Below are 12966 nucleotides of genomic sequence, written 5' to 3'. Positions count from 1 at the left end.
ATAGGGAAGGTGAGTGGCTGACTTCGGTTTATTGGGAGATTTTTAGCAAAGTGCGGTTAATTTGTAAAGGAGACTGCATATAGGATGCTAGTGTGACCAATTAGTGAGTACTGCTTGAGTGTTTGGGATCTGCACCAGGTTGGGTTAAAGGGAGACACTGTAGCAGTTTGGGGACAGGCTGCTTGATTTGTTACCAGTACATGCGAACAATACATAAGTGTTATGGAGATGCTTTGGTAATTCAAATAGGAATCCCTGGATGGAAGGCAATATTTTTTTCAAGGAACACTATTGAGAAAATTTAGAGAACCAGCCTTTGAAGCTGACTACAGAATGATTTTTCTGCCACCTACACATATTTCGTGTACAGACCATGAAGATACAAGAAATTGGGGCTAGTACAGAGGCATATAGGTAACCATTTTCCTTCACTCTATTTGTGAGTGGAACAGGAAAGGAAATGACTAGTATTGGTACAGAGTACCCTCCGCAATGCGCCGTATGATAGACTGCGGAGTTTCTATGTAAATGTAGATGTAGATGTACCGGGTGATTATAATTAAAGTTAAACTTTCAAAACACTGTAGAAATAACACCACTGGCCAGAATGACATCAAATTGCAATGGAATACTATCGGAGAAGGGGGAAAACCTATTGCAGAAGAAAAAAAATAGTGTGAAAATTGATCAATAGATGGTGCCATATGTGTCAGAACATGTAAATGAAAACACCTGTCATGTGCACGCCCCATTGAAGTTGGTATAAACATGCTGCGTTCATGGCTTTTCCTCCTTTCGCATCTGCAACGTTCACCACGACTGTCTCAATGCAGGATCATGCTCTGCTTGTAAAGCTGTATTACAAGAATGATGACTGTGCACACGTCGCTCTGCAGAAATTTTGGACACTGAAGGGTTTGTAAAAAGGCATTGGTCTGATGACTGCCATGGGTCTGAAGAAAATGATTCAGAAATTCGAAAAGATCGGTTCTTTTGTTGTGCAACCTGGTAGAGGGAGGAAACAAATTGATTCGGGGTCAGTGCAAGCAGTGGCCACAGCAATGCAGGAGGAGACGAGTGGTGGTGTGTAAATGTGTAGTGCACAGAGATCTGCCCGAACATTGGACATACCCATGAGCATGGTGCGTAAAATCCTATGAAATATCCTTCTTTAGTATCCATTCAAAATTACCCATGTGCATGAGTTGCTTCCTGTTGACCTGCCAGCAAGAGAGACCTTTGCTATAGAAGTTCTTGCTCATATGGAAGTGGAAAATGATTGGCTGTGAAAGATTTTGTGGACAGACAAAGCCCACTTCAATCTGACAGGATGTGTTAGTACACAGGATTGTCAAATATGGGAAACAGAAAATCCACACACAAATCAGCCAGTGACACTCATCCTGAAAAGGTCACTGTGTGGTGCAGGCTTATGACATCATTTATCATAGGGCCATATTTTTTCCGAAGAGACAGGTGCTTCTGGTCCTGTTACCCTTACCATCACTGGTAAGTGCTATGAGTGTCTTCTGCGCAACCACGTCATTCCAGCTCTCCAACAACATGTATGTGTGACTGGTATCATTTTTATGGAAGATGGCGCTCCTCCACACATCGCAAATCCAGTTAAGCAGTTGCTGAAGCAGAAATGATGGAATTATCAATCACCATTTCCCTACCGCCTGGCCATCCCAATCATCTGATCTTAATCTATGTGACTTCTGGCTGTGGGGCTATCTGAAAGATGTTGTGTTCGGTGTTCCGATTGCAAACTTAGCTGCATTGAAGGCACCACTGCACAACACATTCTGAACATGACCCTCTAAACACTTTGATCAGTTGTGGAACATGCTGTTTCTCAATTTCAACTTTTTGCAGAAAATGGTGGACTGCATATTGAACATGTTTTGTGCCAGTCACATGGAAATTAGTAATCTGATTTGATTCGGAGTGATGCTTTTTATGCATTTTTTGGCCTCAGGACAGTTAAAAACTGATGTAACTGATGCTTCTTATGCAGTTTTTGGCTTCAGGACAATGAAAAACTGATGTTAGTGATGCTTTTTACGCAGTTTTTAGCCACAGGACAATTAAAAACCACAGTTTGTTTAGTGTGAAAAGTACACCTTAGGCATTGCTGTATGATTCATTTGTCATTTGTAGTTGACCACTATTAAATTATTATGCTTACAGCACCATCTATTGCTACATTTATTAACTATTTTGTAACTGCAATAGCTTTCTGTTACTGCAGTTATGTCACAGAATTAGATCTCTCTCTCTCTCTCTCTCTCTCTCTCTCTCTCTCTCTCTCTCTCTCCCTCCCCCCCCTCCTCCTCCCCCTCTCTCCCCTCCCCTCCCCTCCCTCTCTCCAGAATCATGTGGAAATAAAACATGTATTGTATTATGGAAAGTGCATGTTCAGAGTAGCTGGTGTCTTTGTTTCAAAGTGTGGAAAAAAGCACATAGTGGAAGTGAGGTCTGAGAGTTTATTGAATTACTTTTATTTCAGGCATTACAGCCATGAAGCCATATGTAGTCAACTGGATACAAGTATAATCTCCTTTATAAATTTTTATGGAATAATATTAACATAACAGAAACCTCAGACTGCATTCTGTGTTTCCTTGAATTCAAGCTGAACCTGAACTCCACCAACAAAATTTCTGAAGTTGTTCAAGGATATTATCTGAGTATTTTGTTATAAGGGACTGGTGGCTTCCAAGGCTCTTTGCAGAGTACTAAATTATTATACAAGATACTTATGATTTATTCATTTAGTTATCCCAATTACCTTTTTTTCTGTGAAAATCTGTTGACAGCAGAGAAATAGCTTGTAATATGCAATTTCCAAAATGTACAACAAAAAACACAGTAAAGTGCAACAACACTCAGACAGATACAAATGTACTATGAAGTAGTGGCTGTTGCTGAGGGAAGAGCTCAGCATAGTATTGTCATGCTGCTCTTTCACTGCATTCAGTGAACCCGTATACGAGGTGCATGTTGGCAAACTCTTCATCAGTAGATCTATTCATACTGCTGTGTATCAGAATTAATATGCAGCTAACACTGGTAGAAAAACACAGCTGAGGCAGAACTGATCAGTACTGAATTGAAGCTTGAGGGAAAAGGCTGAACTGGGTATTATTGTTGTCACAGTACTTTGAGTGATTGAAACACATTTGTGTCCAAACAAGACACACACTCTGTGCCACTGACATTTGCACTGTTGAATGGATGTCTTCAATGCAGCACAGATGGAAAGCTAAATGGGAATAACAAACAAAATTGCAATTAGTCTTTAATGAGCCATCAGAAATCACAGATTCCTCATACCAAATTATCCCTGACCAACCTCCAAAATTATTTTGATGGAGTTCCGGTTCACACTGTATAAGCATCTCTCTCTCTTAATATTCAAATATTGTGTAATAGTTACAGAATTGTTGGGACTTTTCTCTCATTCATTTGATTTATCTTATGATTTTAGACCCACAGTTCATGCATTCGAGATCAAGAAAGTCAAAATATTATGGTAAGTATGCATTCAGTTTTCAGTCTTAATACATGACCAGTTTTCAATTTTAATGCATGACTATCTCAGTCTGTTAACCTTTTAACCTTGTTGAAGAATGCAGTTACTGTGAACATTATGTCAATATTTCTACAGCTTACTGTGTTTGACTATATTCCATCTACAATGTTTGAAATGAAAGACATGAAACTAGTAAGTCACTGAATAAGTTGTCTATTAGTTGAAATTTTATACTTTTGGTGATGTTCATACTCTGTTGACTACTTGTGTATGCTGCATACTGTGTGCTGGACTATGAGTCAAATCTAGGCTCCTATCTTTCAAATTCCATTTGAGGCATCTGCCATTCTTCATTGACCAATTCACTGATTCAGCTTATCACTACTTCTTGAGATCTTTGTCAAGCGCATCTGCTTAATCTGTAAGGGTAGAGGTTACTTTGAAGAGGCTGACTCTTCAAAAGCCTCAGGGCTGTTAATATACTAAAATCTTATACTCCTGGCAAATTGTTAGATATTGTTAAACTTCCTTCTAATCTGAGAACCAAACAGTAGCTTCCCACGGAGGTGCTCTTCCATTTAAGTCACTTGGGCGCAACTGAAGAATAGATTCACAGCTTTGACCTGCAAGGATCTTTTTCTTTTCATTCTGAACTTCACTGCGGCCTTTCAGAATTAAAAGACGTGAATCTGTAAACAGCCCCAAAAATGTGTGTAATCTAGTATCTTCACAGAGGTACTTTAAATGCTGGCTTATCAACAGAATGTTTACAGTGTTTGGAAGTGAAGGATAGCTGTAGTGTCAAGTTAAGGAATGAGCCAGTAAGAGAGTTGCTCCCAGATGGCTTGATTGGAGATTCCCAACTGCTATCCATTTTAACCTACCATGACTACTTAATATATAGGCTTTGTTTAAAGGTCTGAGGATAACTATTTATGATATTTCAATGAAAAAATTACTGAGAAAAAATCTCATTTGACATACATGAAACCCCCCCTTTCCACACAAACATACATAGACATGTTCAATGGGGGACAGATCTGGAGATCTTGCTGGCCAGGGTAGTTGACTTACACCTTCTAGAGCACATTGGGTGGCACGGGATACATGCGGACGTGCATTGTCCTGTTGGAACAGCAAGTTCCCTTGCCGGTCTAGGAATGGTAGAACGATGGGTTCGATGACGGTTTGGATGTACCGTGCACTATTCAGTGTCCCCTCGACGATCACCAGTGGTGTACGGCCAGTGTAGGAGATCGCTCCCCACACCATGATGCCGGGTGTTGGCCCTGTGTGCCTCGGTCGTATGCAGTCCTGATTGTGGCGCTCACCTGCACAGCGCCAAACACGCATACGACCATCATTGGCACCAAGGCAGAAGCGACTCTCATCGCTGAAGACGACACGTCTCCATTCGTCCCTCCATTCACGCCTGTCGCGACACCACTGGAGGCGGGCTGCACGATGTTGGGGTGTGAGCAGAAGACGGCCTAACGGTGTGCGGGACCGTAGCCCAGCTTCATGGAGACGGTTGCGAATGGTCCTCGCCGATACCCCAAGAGCAACAGTGTGCCTAATATGCTCGGAAGTGGTGGTGCGGTCCCCTACGGCACTGCGTAGGATCCTACGGTCTTGGCGTGCATCCGGGCATCGCTGCGGTCCGGTCCCAGGTCGACGGGCACGTGCACCTTCCGCCGACCACTGGCGACAACATCGATGTACTGTGGAGACCTCACGCTCCACGTGTTGAGCAATTCGGCGGTACGTCCACCCGGCCTCCCGCATGCCCACTATACGCCCTCGCTCAAAGTCCGTCAACTGCACATACGGTTCATCGCGGCATGCTACCAGTGTTAAAGACTGTGATGGAGCTCCGTATGCCATGGCAAACTGGCTGACACTGACGGCAGCGGTGCAAAATGCTGCGCAGCTAGCGCCATTCGACGGCCAACACCGTGGTTCCTGGTGTGTCCGCTGTGCCGTGCGTGTGATCATTGCTTATACAGCCCTCTCGCAGTGTCCGGAGCAAGTATGGTGGGTCTGACACACCGGTGTCAATGTGTTCTTTTTTCCATTTCCAGGATGTATATATTGTGTTGATATTCTCATTTTCAGATTTTGAAAAAACAACTAATTAGTTTGTAAACTACAGTTGTCTAAGTTAGGACCTAAGGAAATCATACACTCTGGTAATGTGTTTGTAATGTGCACTTTTCAACTTTGATGTGAATCAAAATATTTGATCAAGTGCATATCCACAGCTGAGAAAGATATTTATAGAATAAAAAACTGCTGCAATTGCCAGTAATTTCTTAATTTTTTCCGTGATTGCCTTCTGCCTAGTCACTTCCATGTCATGCTGTCTAGGTGGGTGCAACAGTTTTTGAAAGAATTCCTTTCCTCAGCTGAGATTTTTTAATGATGGCAGTAGTTTTCTCGACAATTTTGATGCAATATCTGCTGTGTAACACATTTTAAAATAACAACTGAAGGATAGCTTGTTTATTTTGTAATTGCTATCTCTGTATTGTAATTAAGATAGTACCTTAGGTTATTTTTCTGTTCTAGATGACTACATGAGGAAATTGAATTACCTTTTACATGATGCAAGATTTTTTGTTATGAAGAGCAGCTGTGTTGAAAATATAACATTATCAAAAGCAAAGGGAGTGTGGTCAACTTTACCACAAAATGAAGTCAAATTGAATGAAGCCTTCCAGGAAAATTCTAATGTGTTTCTTATATTTTCAATTAAGGGGAGTGGAAGGTTTGCAGGTAATAATAAGTTCTATAGTTTTGTTTGTATTTTTGTTGCATTGAAGATGTTTGTCTTTTTAAATCCATGATATAAGTACATTCAGCTTTGATTGTTGGAATTTATTTGATGCCAGGATACTTTAAAATGAGAGATATTACATTTTTTTGCATGTATAGCTTTGGGCAATATCAAACTAAATGAAACTTGAAATGCTAAGGAAGTGACAGTGTGACTGGAACTAGTGCAAACTGATTGCAAGGAAATATGGCACCATTTTCAATCAAAGTTATTTGTTTAGCAGCTTAATCTTGTGTATTGGTATGTATGGATTTCTACAGGGTGATTGGAAATGGTCAGAAAAGCTTGCTAGGGTGTTACAAGATAGGTTGTTCTGAGAAATAACTGTTAAGAAAAAATTGTGATACATTGCATCATTTCTGAGTTGATTAGCATTGAAGATAGCCATTCAGCACATGTAAATTCAAGGAGCTCATCAAAGACAGTGTCAAATCGAAAGACTTGCACCCGGTGAATGGTCTACCCAACAGGAGGCCCTAGTCACATGACATTTTTTTTATCAGATCACCAAATGTGTTCTTTGTTTGGTTTCCCAAAACCAAATGAGAGTAATACAAAAATGGGACATGGGGTGGTAGTAAGGACTGAACCCAAGCTAAAGGCTGAGCAGTCTCCTGTGCTATCATCTATGCTATACGAACAACTGACACTAAATGTATCTGGCAGACCGCTTGAATTTGTGCACACAATGGCCTGATTGCCTAAATTCAATGCTAACTAACTCAGAAACTGTGAAATGTATCAATTTTTTTCTTAATGATTATTTCTCAGCACAACCTATCTTGCAACACCCTTACAAGGTTTTCAAACTGTTTCTGACCACCCTGTATACATAGGAATGTATCAAATGTAAATTTACACAAATTGCCCATCAAGATGTGAGACAGAGTTGTGATGCGCACTTAAGGTATGATTAAGACTGTATTCAGGGATTTGCAGTGGAGCAATATAATAAAGGAAAAACTTCTAAATTTCGGTACCAATTGGATTCTGTTCAAGGTGGCTTGTTAGTTAAGTTTCAGAGTACTCATTCAAAGGTAGACGGTTTGATCAAAAATGGTTCTTTTTGTGTCACATAACAACATCCATGTGTCACATTTAATTCATGCAAAGCAGAATGGGATATAAGTATTGCTGTAGAATCTCAGCTTATCTGTTTGATGGGTCACTTGTTAGATGAGTAAAGATCCCACTTTTCAAATGATTTACAAAACTACTAAGAAACACTATGTATGTGGTACACACCACCTTGTTTTTTACTTATATTGGCATGCATATGAGTTACTGGTTGCTTGTAGAGTTGCTGTCGCCTTCAGTTCTGGGGCTAGGACACTATGGTGGGTAGTGTCTCAAGGTCAGAAGGTCGGTGGTTGACCACCAAAGTACATAAACCACAGTGAATTTTTGGAGGGTGGATACCTGTCTGGTACACAAAGGCATTATGAAAGCAGTATAACAAGTTAAAGCATTTATTGTACTCAAAATATAGCAGTTGAGATATCAACTTTCACACAGCTTTCATGGAGAGGGCCGGTAGCAGCATTCCGCCATGGGATATGCCAATGAGCACTCAGCACACAGTTGGGTGGTGCATTGTCTCAGCTACCATGATATCACAAGGCTGGTGACCTCATTCGCTTTGGCATGCAGCTTTGTCCACACCAAGTGGGGCTGCACACAGTTTCCAGGAGATGATGGACAGGGCACCCATGACCCTGTCATAGACAGCACACAGGTTAGGTCTGTACCAGCTCTGCTCAGGGTACATGAGGTCACACAGAGAAGTGATTTTGCCTCCTGATAGGAGTGAGAATGGCAGTATCGAAGTCTGCCACAGGAATGAAGGCGGGCGGTAGCAGCAGCACACTCGTGCGATGACAGATGACAGTCTGCTCCAATACCCTGTTAGTTAGGCCTCCAGGAAGCTTTCCAGATAGTGGCAGCCACAGCTATCAGAACAGAAGTAATATTTATGCAGGACAGGCTGATGTGCTCTGCTACAGTGTGGTAGCAATGACATTATTTGTCCTGCTTTTCTCATCTGGTCAGCTCTTCAGCTCTCTTCTTTGCTTCACGATTTCACAACTTCACCTTTCAGACACTCTCTCTGCAATGTCAGTATACTAAATAGTTACTCTTGCATTTAACTAAGCTTTCTTGCAAGACTTTATGCAGTCATGATTATGAAAATATCTGTCTGCCCCTATGAGGTCATTTTGCTATGTTGCTGGCTTGAGTGCCCAGCTGATTCAGGGTGTCACAACAGCTTCTGTATTCACTGCTGTGTTGGCAGTCCTTTCTTGCTGGAATTCTGCATGGCTATTGATCCACTTTCCTCTGCTTCTTGGTTACAAAGGTAGGTCTTTGAAATATTTCTAGATGCACCAAGTATACTATTCTGCTGTGGAACATTCCACCAGCCTTTAAGAAGTCTGCCTCAGATTTCTCTCAGGAGCCTATGAAACAGTCGTGACATCCATGCACAGAGTACAATTTATACAATGTTACTGGTTTAGTTCCTCCCTCATTCTGTCTAGTTTGAACCACATGGTTCCTCAGTTATGCTCTTAATTCTGAAACCTTATTTTCTTAAACTCACTTCAGGGAACTCATATTCTTAAGAAAACACTTTTATCCAAAATTACCATTTATACACAAATACAATCATTTTTCACGTACCACACACAAACATACAATTCACAAACTCATGCACTCATCCCCATTTAACAAGTAATTCATGACTCTAATTATTTATTAACTACTTCAGTAAATCAGTCAACTTCTCTTGTTTCCACACATAGTTATTACTCTATTAAATAGTCATGTAAAGAACTAGCACAATAAAATTACAAAACTCTTTCTCCTCAGCAAATTTTTCCTTTAGAGGTTCCTTATGTTCAGCGTCTTCCTTCATCTGTCAGGTGATTGGTCAAACCACTATCTTGGTACATCATCTGGAACTTTGTCTTTGAAATAAAAGTTTTCCTTTGCTTTCTTAAAACAACCATCTTTAAAACTATGCTTAGACAAAAACTGCTTACAGCATTACCAGATAAAATACGCTGGTCAGTAGTTCCAACTATTTCCTTTACAACTAGTTACAGATTGTTGTACATTTCCTTCAACAGTAAACTTTCTTGTGCTCCTCGGCAATTTACCATCTGCACTGAATCTTAGTATTACCATACCCAGTTTATATGGTTCTGCTTTTGGGATAATAGATTCTTGTGAAAGTGTAAAACTTATGATTGTCTCCTTTGGCTAAAACAATTTCTCTCTGAGTTTGACTGTGCTTTTAAGAGTGAATACATGATGTTTCTTCTTACCCTCATTACCTATAATACTGCTCCCCAGGCAAACATTCATGATAGGATTCAGTCTTATGGGCTCGATCTTTTACCTTAGAAGCATTGTTCTCCTCCTCTTCCTCCCTCCCCCATTTAAAGAAGGCAGTGCCGCCACAAGTGGCAACAAATCTGTGACCTACAGAAATAAAAGTGTCTGTACTTTTTACTCATCTGCAACAGAACTGACATCATCAATAGCTTCCATTGCATTCTCCATAGTTCTCGTTGTTGTGGTCTTCAGTCCTGAGACTGGTTTGATGCAGCTCCCCATGCTACTCTATCCTGTGCAAGTTTCTTCATCTCCCAGTACCTACTGCAACCTACATCCTTCTGAATCTGCTGAGTGTATTCATCTCTTGGTCTCCTTCTACGATTTTTACCCTCCATGCTGCCCTCCAGTACTAAATTGGTGATCCCTCGATGCCTCAGAACATGTCCTACAAACCAATCCCTTCTTCTGGTCAAGTTGTACCACAAACTCCTCTTCTCCCCAATTCTATTCAATACCTCCTCATTAGTTATGTGATCTACCCATCTAATCTTCAGCATTCTTCTGTAGCACCATGTTTCGAAAGCTTCTATTCTCTTCTTGTCCAAACTACTTATCGTCCATGTTTCACTTCCATACATGGCTACACTCCATACAAATACTTTCAGAAACGACTTCCTGACACTTAAATCTATACTCGATGTTAACAAATTTCTCTTCTTCAGAAACGCTTTCCTTGCCACTGCCAGTCTACATTTTATATCCTCTCTACTTTGACCATCATCAGTTATTTTGCTCCCCCCAAATAGCAAAACTACTTTACTACTTTAAGTGTCTCATTTCCTAATCTAATTCCCTCAGCATCACCTGACTGAATTCGACTACATTCCATTATCCTTGTTTTCCTTTTGTTGATGTTCATCTTATATCCTCCTTTCAAGACACTGTCCATTCCGTGCTCCATTGTACGAGGGCTATCCACAAAGTACATTACGTTTTGGAATTAAAAATAAATAAAGTATTGGAATTTTTTTAAAATTATATACAGATGAAAGCCACACTTAAATACTACTTTTCTACATAGTTGCCATTTAAATTAAGGCACTTATCGTAGCGATGGACGAGCTTGGAAATTCCTTCGTCGTAAAATTCGGCTGCCTGGTGGATTTCCTGGAAAGAGGCACTACAATAAACTCTCAAAAGTATTGCCAAACTCTGCACAACCTCAGAAGAGCAATACAAAACAAGCGCAGGGGAAAGTTGGGCTCAAAGATCTTGCTGATTCAGGACAACGCCCGGGCCCACACGGCAAATGCCACACGTGAAGTTCTCGAATCTTTTAAGTGTGAGTTGTTTCCTCATCCGCCGTACAATCCCGACCTGGCACCAAGCGACTTCCACTTATTCCCAGCAATGAAGAAGTGGTTGGCTACGCAGTGTTTTGATGACGACGCACAGCTTCAAGAAGAGGTAACCACGTGGTTGAAGGCACAGGCAGCCGAATTTTACGATGAAGGAATTTCCAAGCTCGTCCGTCGCTACGATAAGTGCCTTAATTTAAATGGCAACTATGTAGAAAAGTAGTATTGAAGTGGGGCTTTCATCTGTATATAATAAAAAAATTTTCCAATACTTTATTTATTTTTAATTCCAAAACGTAATGTACTTTGTGGATAGCCCTCGTATCTACAATAAAATCACTGTCTGCAGCTTTCCTCTGCATGACACTAAAGTCAATGGCACATGTGCTTCCCTCTACATCTGCTCCAAGCTCCACGACCTCAAAACAATAACAATTATCACCCAGTGGTGTATAGACTACTACTGCATGTAAATCACTATCATGCTTGGTGCTAATCACACACTTATTTACTTCATTACAGCACACATTCACTCCATCTGGTAGTACAGCCACTTCAGACTCTACAGTTGCACAATATATTGAAACTGATACTTTTACATTACTTTCTGTAACTTCCACAATGCCAGTACTCTGTGTGTCAAGTAAACTTACTGAAACTTCCACAACTTTCGATTCCTGACACATGTTCGGACTGTCTACTCCCACAGAAGCACCTTTTAGCCATACTCCTCCTGCTTCTTAATAGTCCTAGCATTCTTTACTGCTGAACAGATATAATCAGTATTTTCCTCAAACCTAGCATTCAGATTTTTCCTCCTATCTCTTCTCCACTCCCTCTGGAATGGCAGAATGCCAATCTCACTTCCTCTCCTTTCCTACTCTAAAGCTGCTACGTCTGTATTCTTAGCCTGTACTTGCTTAAACATATTTGCATTGTTCACCTGTAAATTTGATACTTCAACTGATTAAATTGCAGTGTTTCCTTTTGGCTAGCCCCCTGTGGAATTGGCAGTGATACAGTTGATACTCTAACAGTCACTCAACAAAACAGAAAAAACCAAACCAACATTGCAGGCATTTAAATACTCTGTTATAAAATCTTATTACAGCCTAACATTCTGCCCAAATGGCTAGTCATGAACATCACTAATCCATACTGCAATACAATGAGCCCGATATTCAAACAAAAATGCTTCACCCGTTCCTCATGGTACAGATTGACACACACTATCTTTGAACAGCATCTGTGTCCATGTCCTTCATCTTGTGTGTACATGTGCAACTAGACATCTGGTGAAAAACCCATTGACCTATCATTACCCTTGTGGTCAAACAGAAACATGTGCATGCACCCCCACCCCTCCCCTCTGCCCAACACCCCCCCCCCCCCTCCCACACACACACACACACACACACACACACACACACACACACACACACTCACCAAACTGTAGTGCTGGACTGCTAGGCGATGCTGCAGTGGAAATCCTGGAGCTGAACACACCTCTGACATTTAATGCCATTGTATGCCAACAGTTCTGATGCCTGAAGGCATTATTGAAAGAGTATTACAACATAAAACATTTATTATCCCCAAAATGCAACAATTGAGATATCAACATTAAGGCACCAGTGCTGGTAGGACAAGTGGAGGTGTCCTGCTGTGCAGTATGCTGGTCAGCACAAGGCTTGCATGTCGATTCAACTATCATAACAGCTAGGAGCCAGTGACCTCACCTGATTTAGTGTGAAGTCGTGCCCACACCAAGTGAGGCTGCACACAGCTTCCAGGAGATGATGGACATGACATCCACTACCCTGTTGTACACAGCATGCAGAGTAAGTTTTTAGCAGCTCTGCTTGGAATACATGAAGTTGTGTAGAGAAGTGCTG

The 12966-nt window shown here is 41.0% G+C and overlaps 1 protein-coding gene across 1 annotated transcript in view; it reads left to right on the top strand.

Annotated features, from left to right (window-relative positions):
* LOC126185053 (uncharacterized) overlaps window positions 1–12966 on the top strand; it is a 904507-nt gene that overhangs the window by 697326 nt on the left and 194215 nt on the right. Inside the window, exons 29-30 of the mRNA XM_049927811.1 lie at window positions 3494–3538; window positions 6107–6313. Coding sequence (XP_049783768.1) covers window positions 3494–3538; window positions 6107–6313 — 252 coding nt within the window. The remainder of the gene's footprint in view (window positions 1–3493; window positions 3539–6106; window positions 6314–12966) is intronic.

Source organism: Schistocerca cancellata, chromosome 4 (genome assembly GCF_023864275.1).
Source record: "Schistocerca cancellata isolate TAMUIC-IGC-003103 chromosome 4, iqSchCanc2.1, whole genome shotgun sequence".
NCBI classification, from domain to species: Eukaryota; Metazoa; Arthropoda; class Insecta; order Orthoptera; family Acrididae; genus Schistocerca; species Schistocerca cancellata.
The sequence above is the reverse complement of the archived record's forward strand: the minus strand, read 5'-3'. Positions and strand labels throughout refer to the sequence as shown.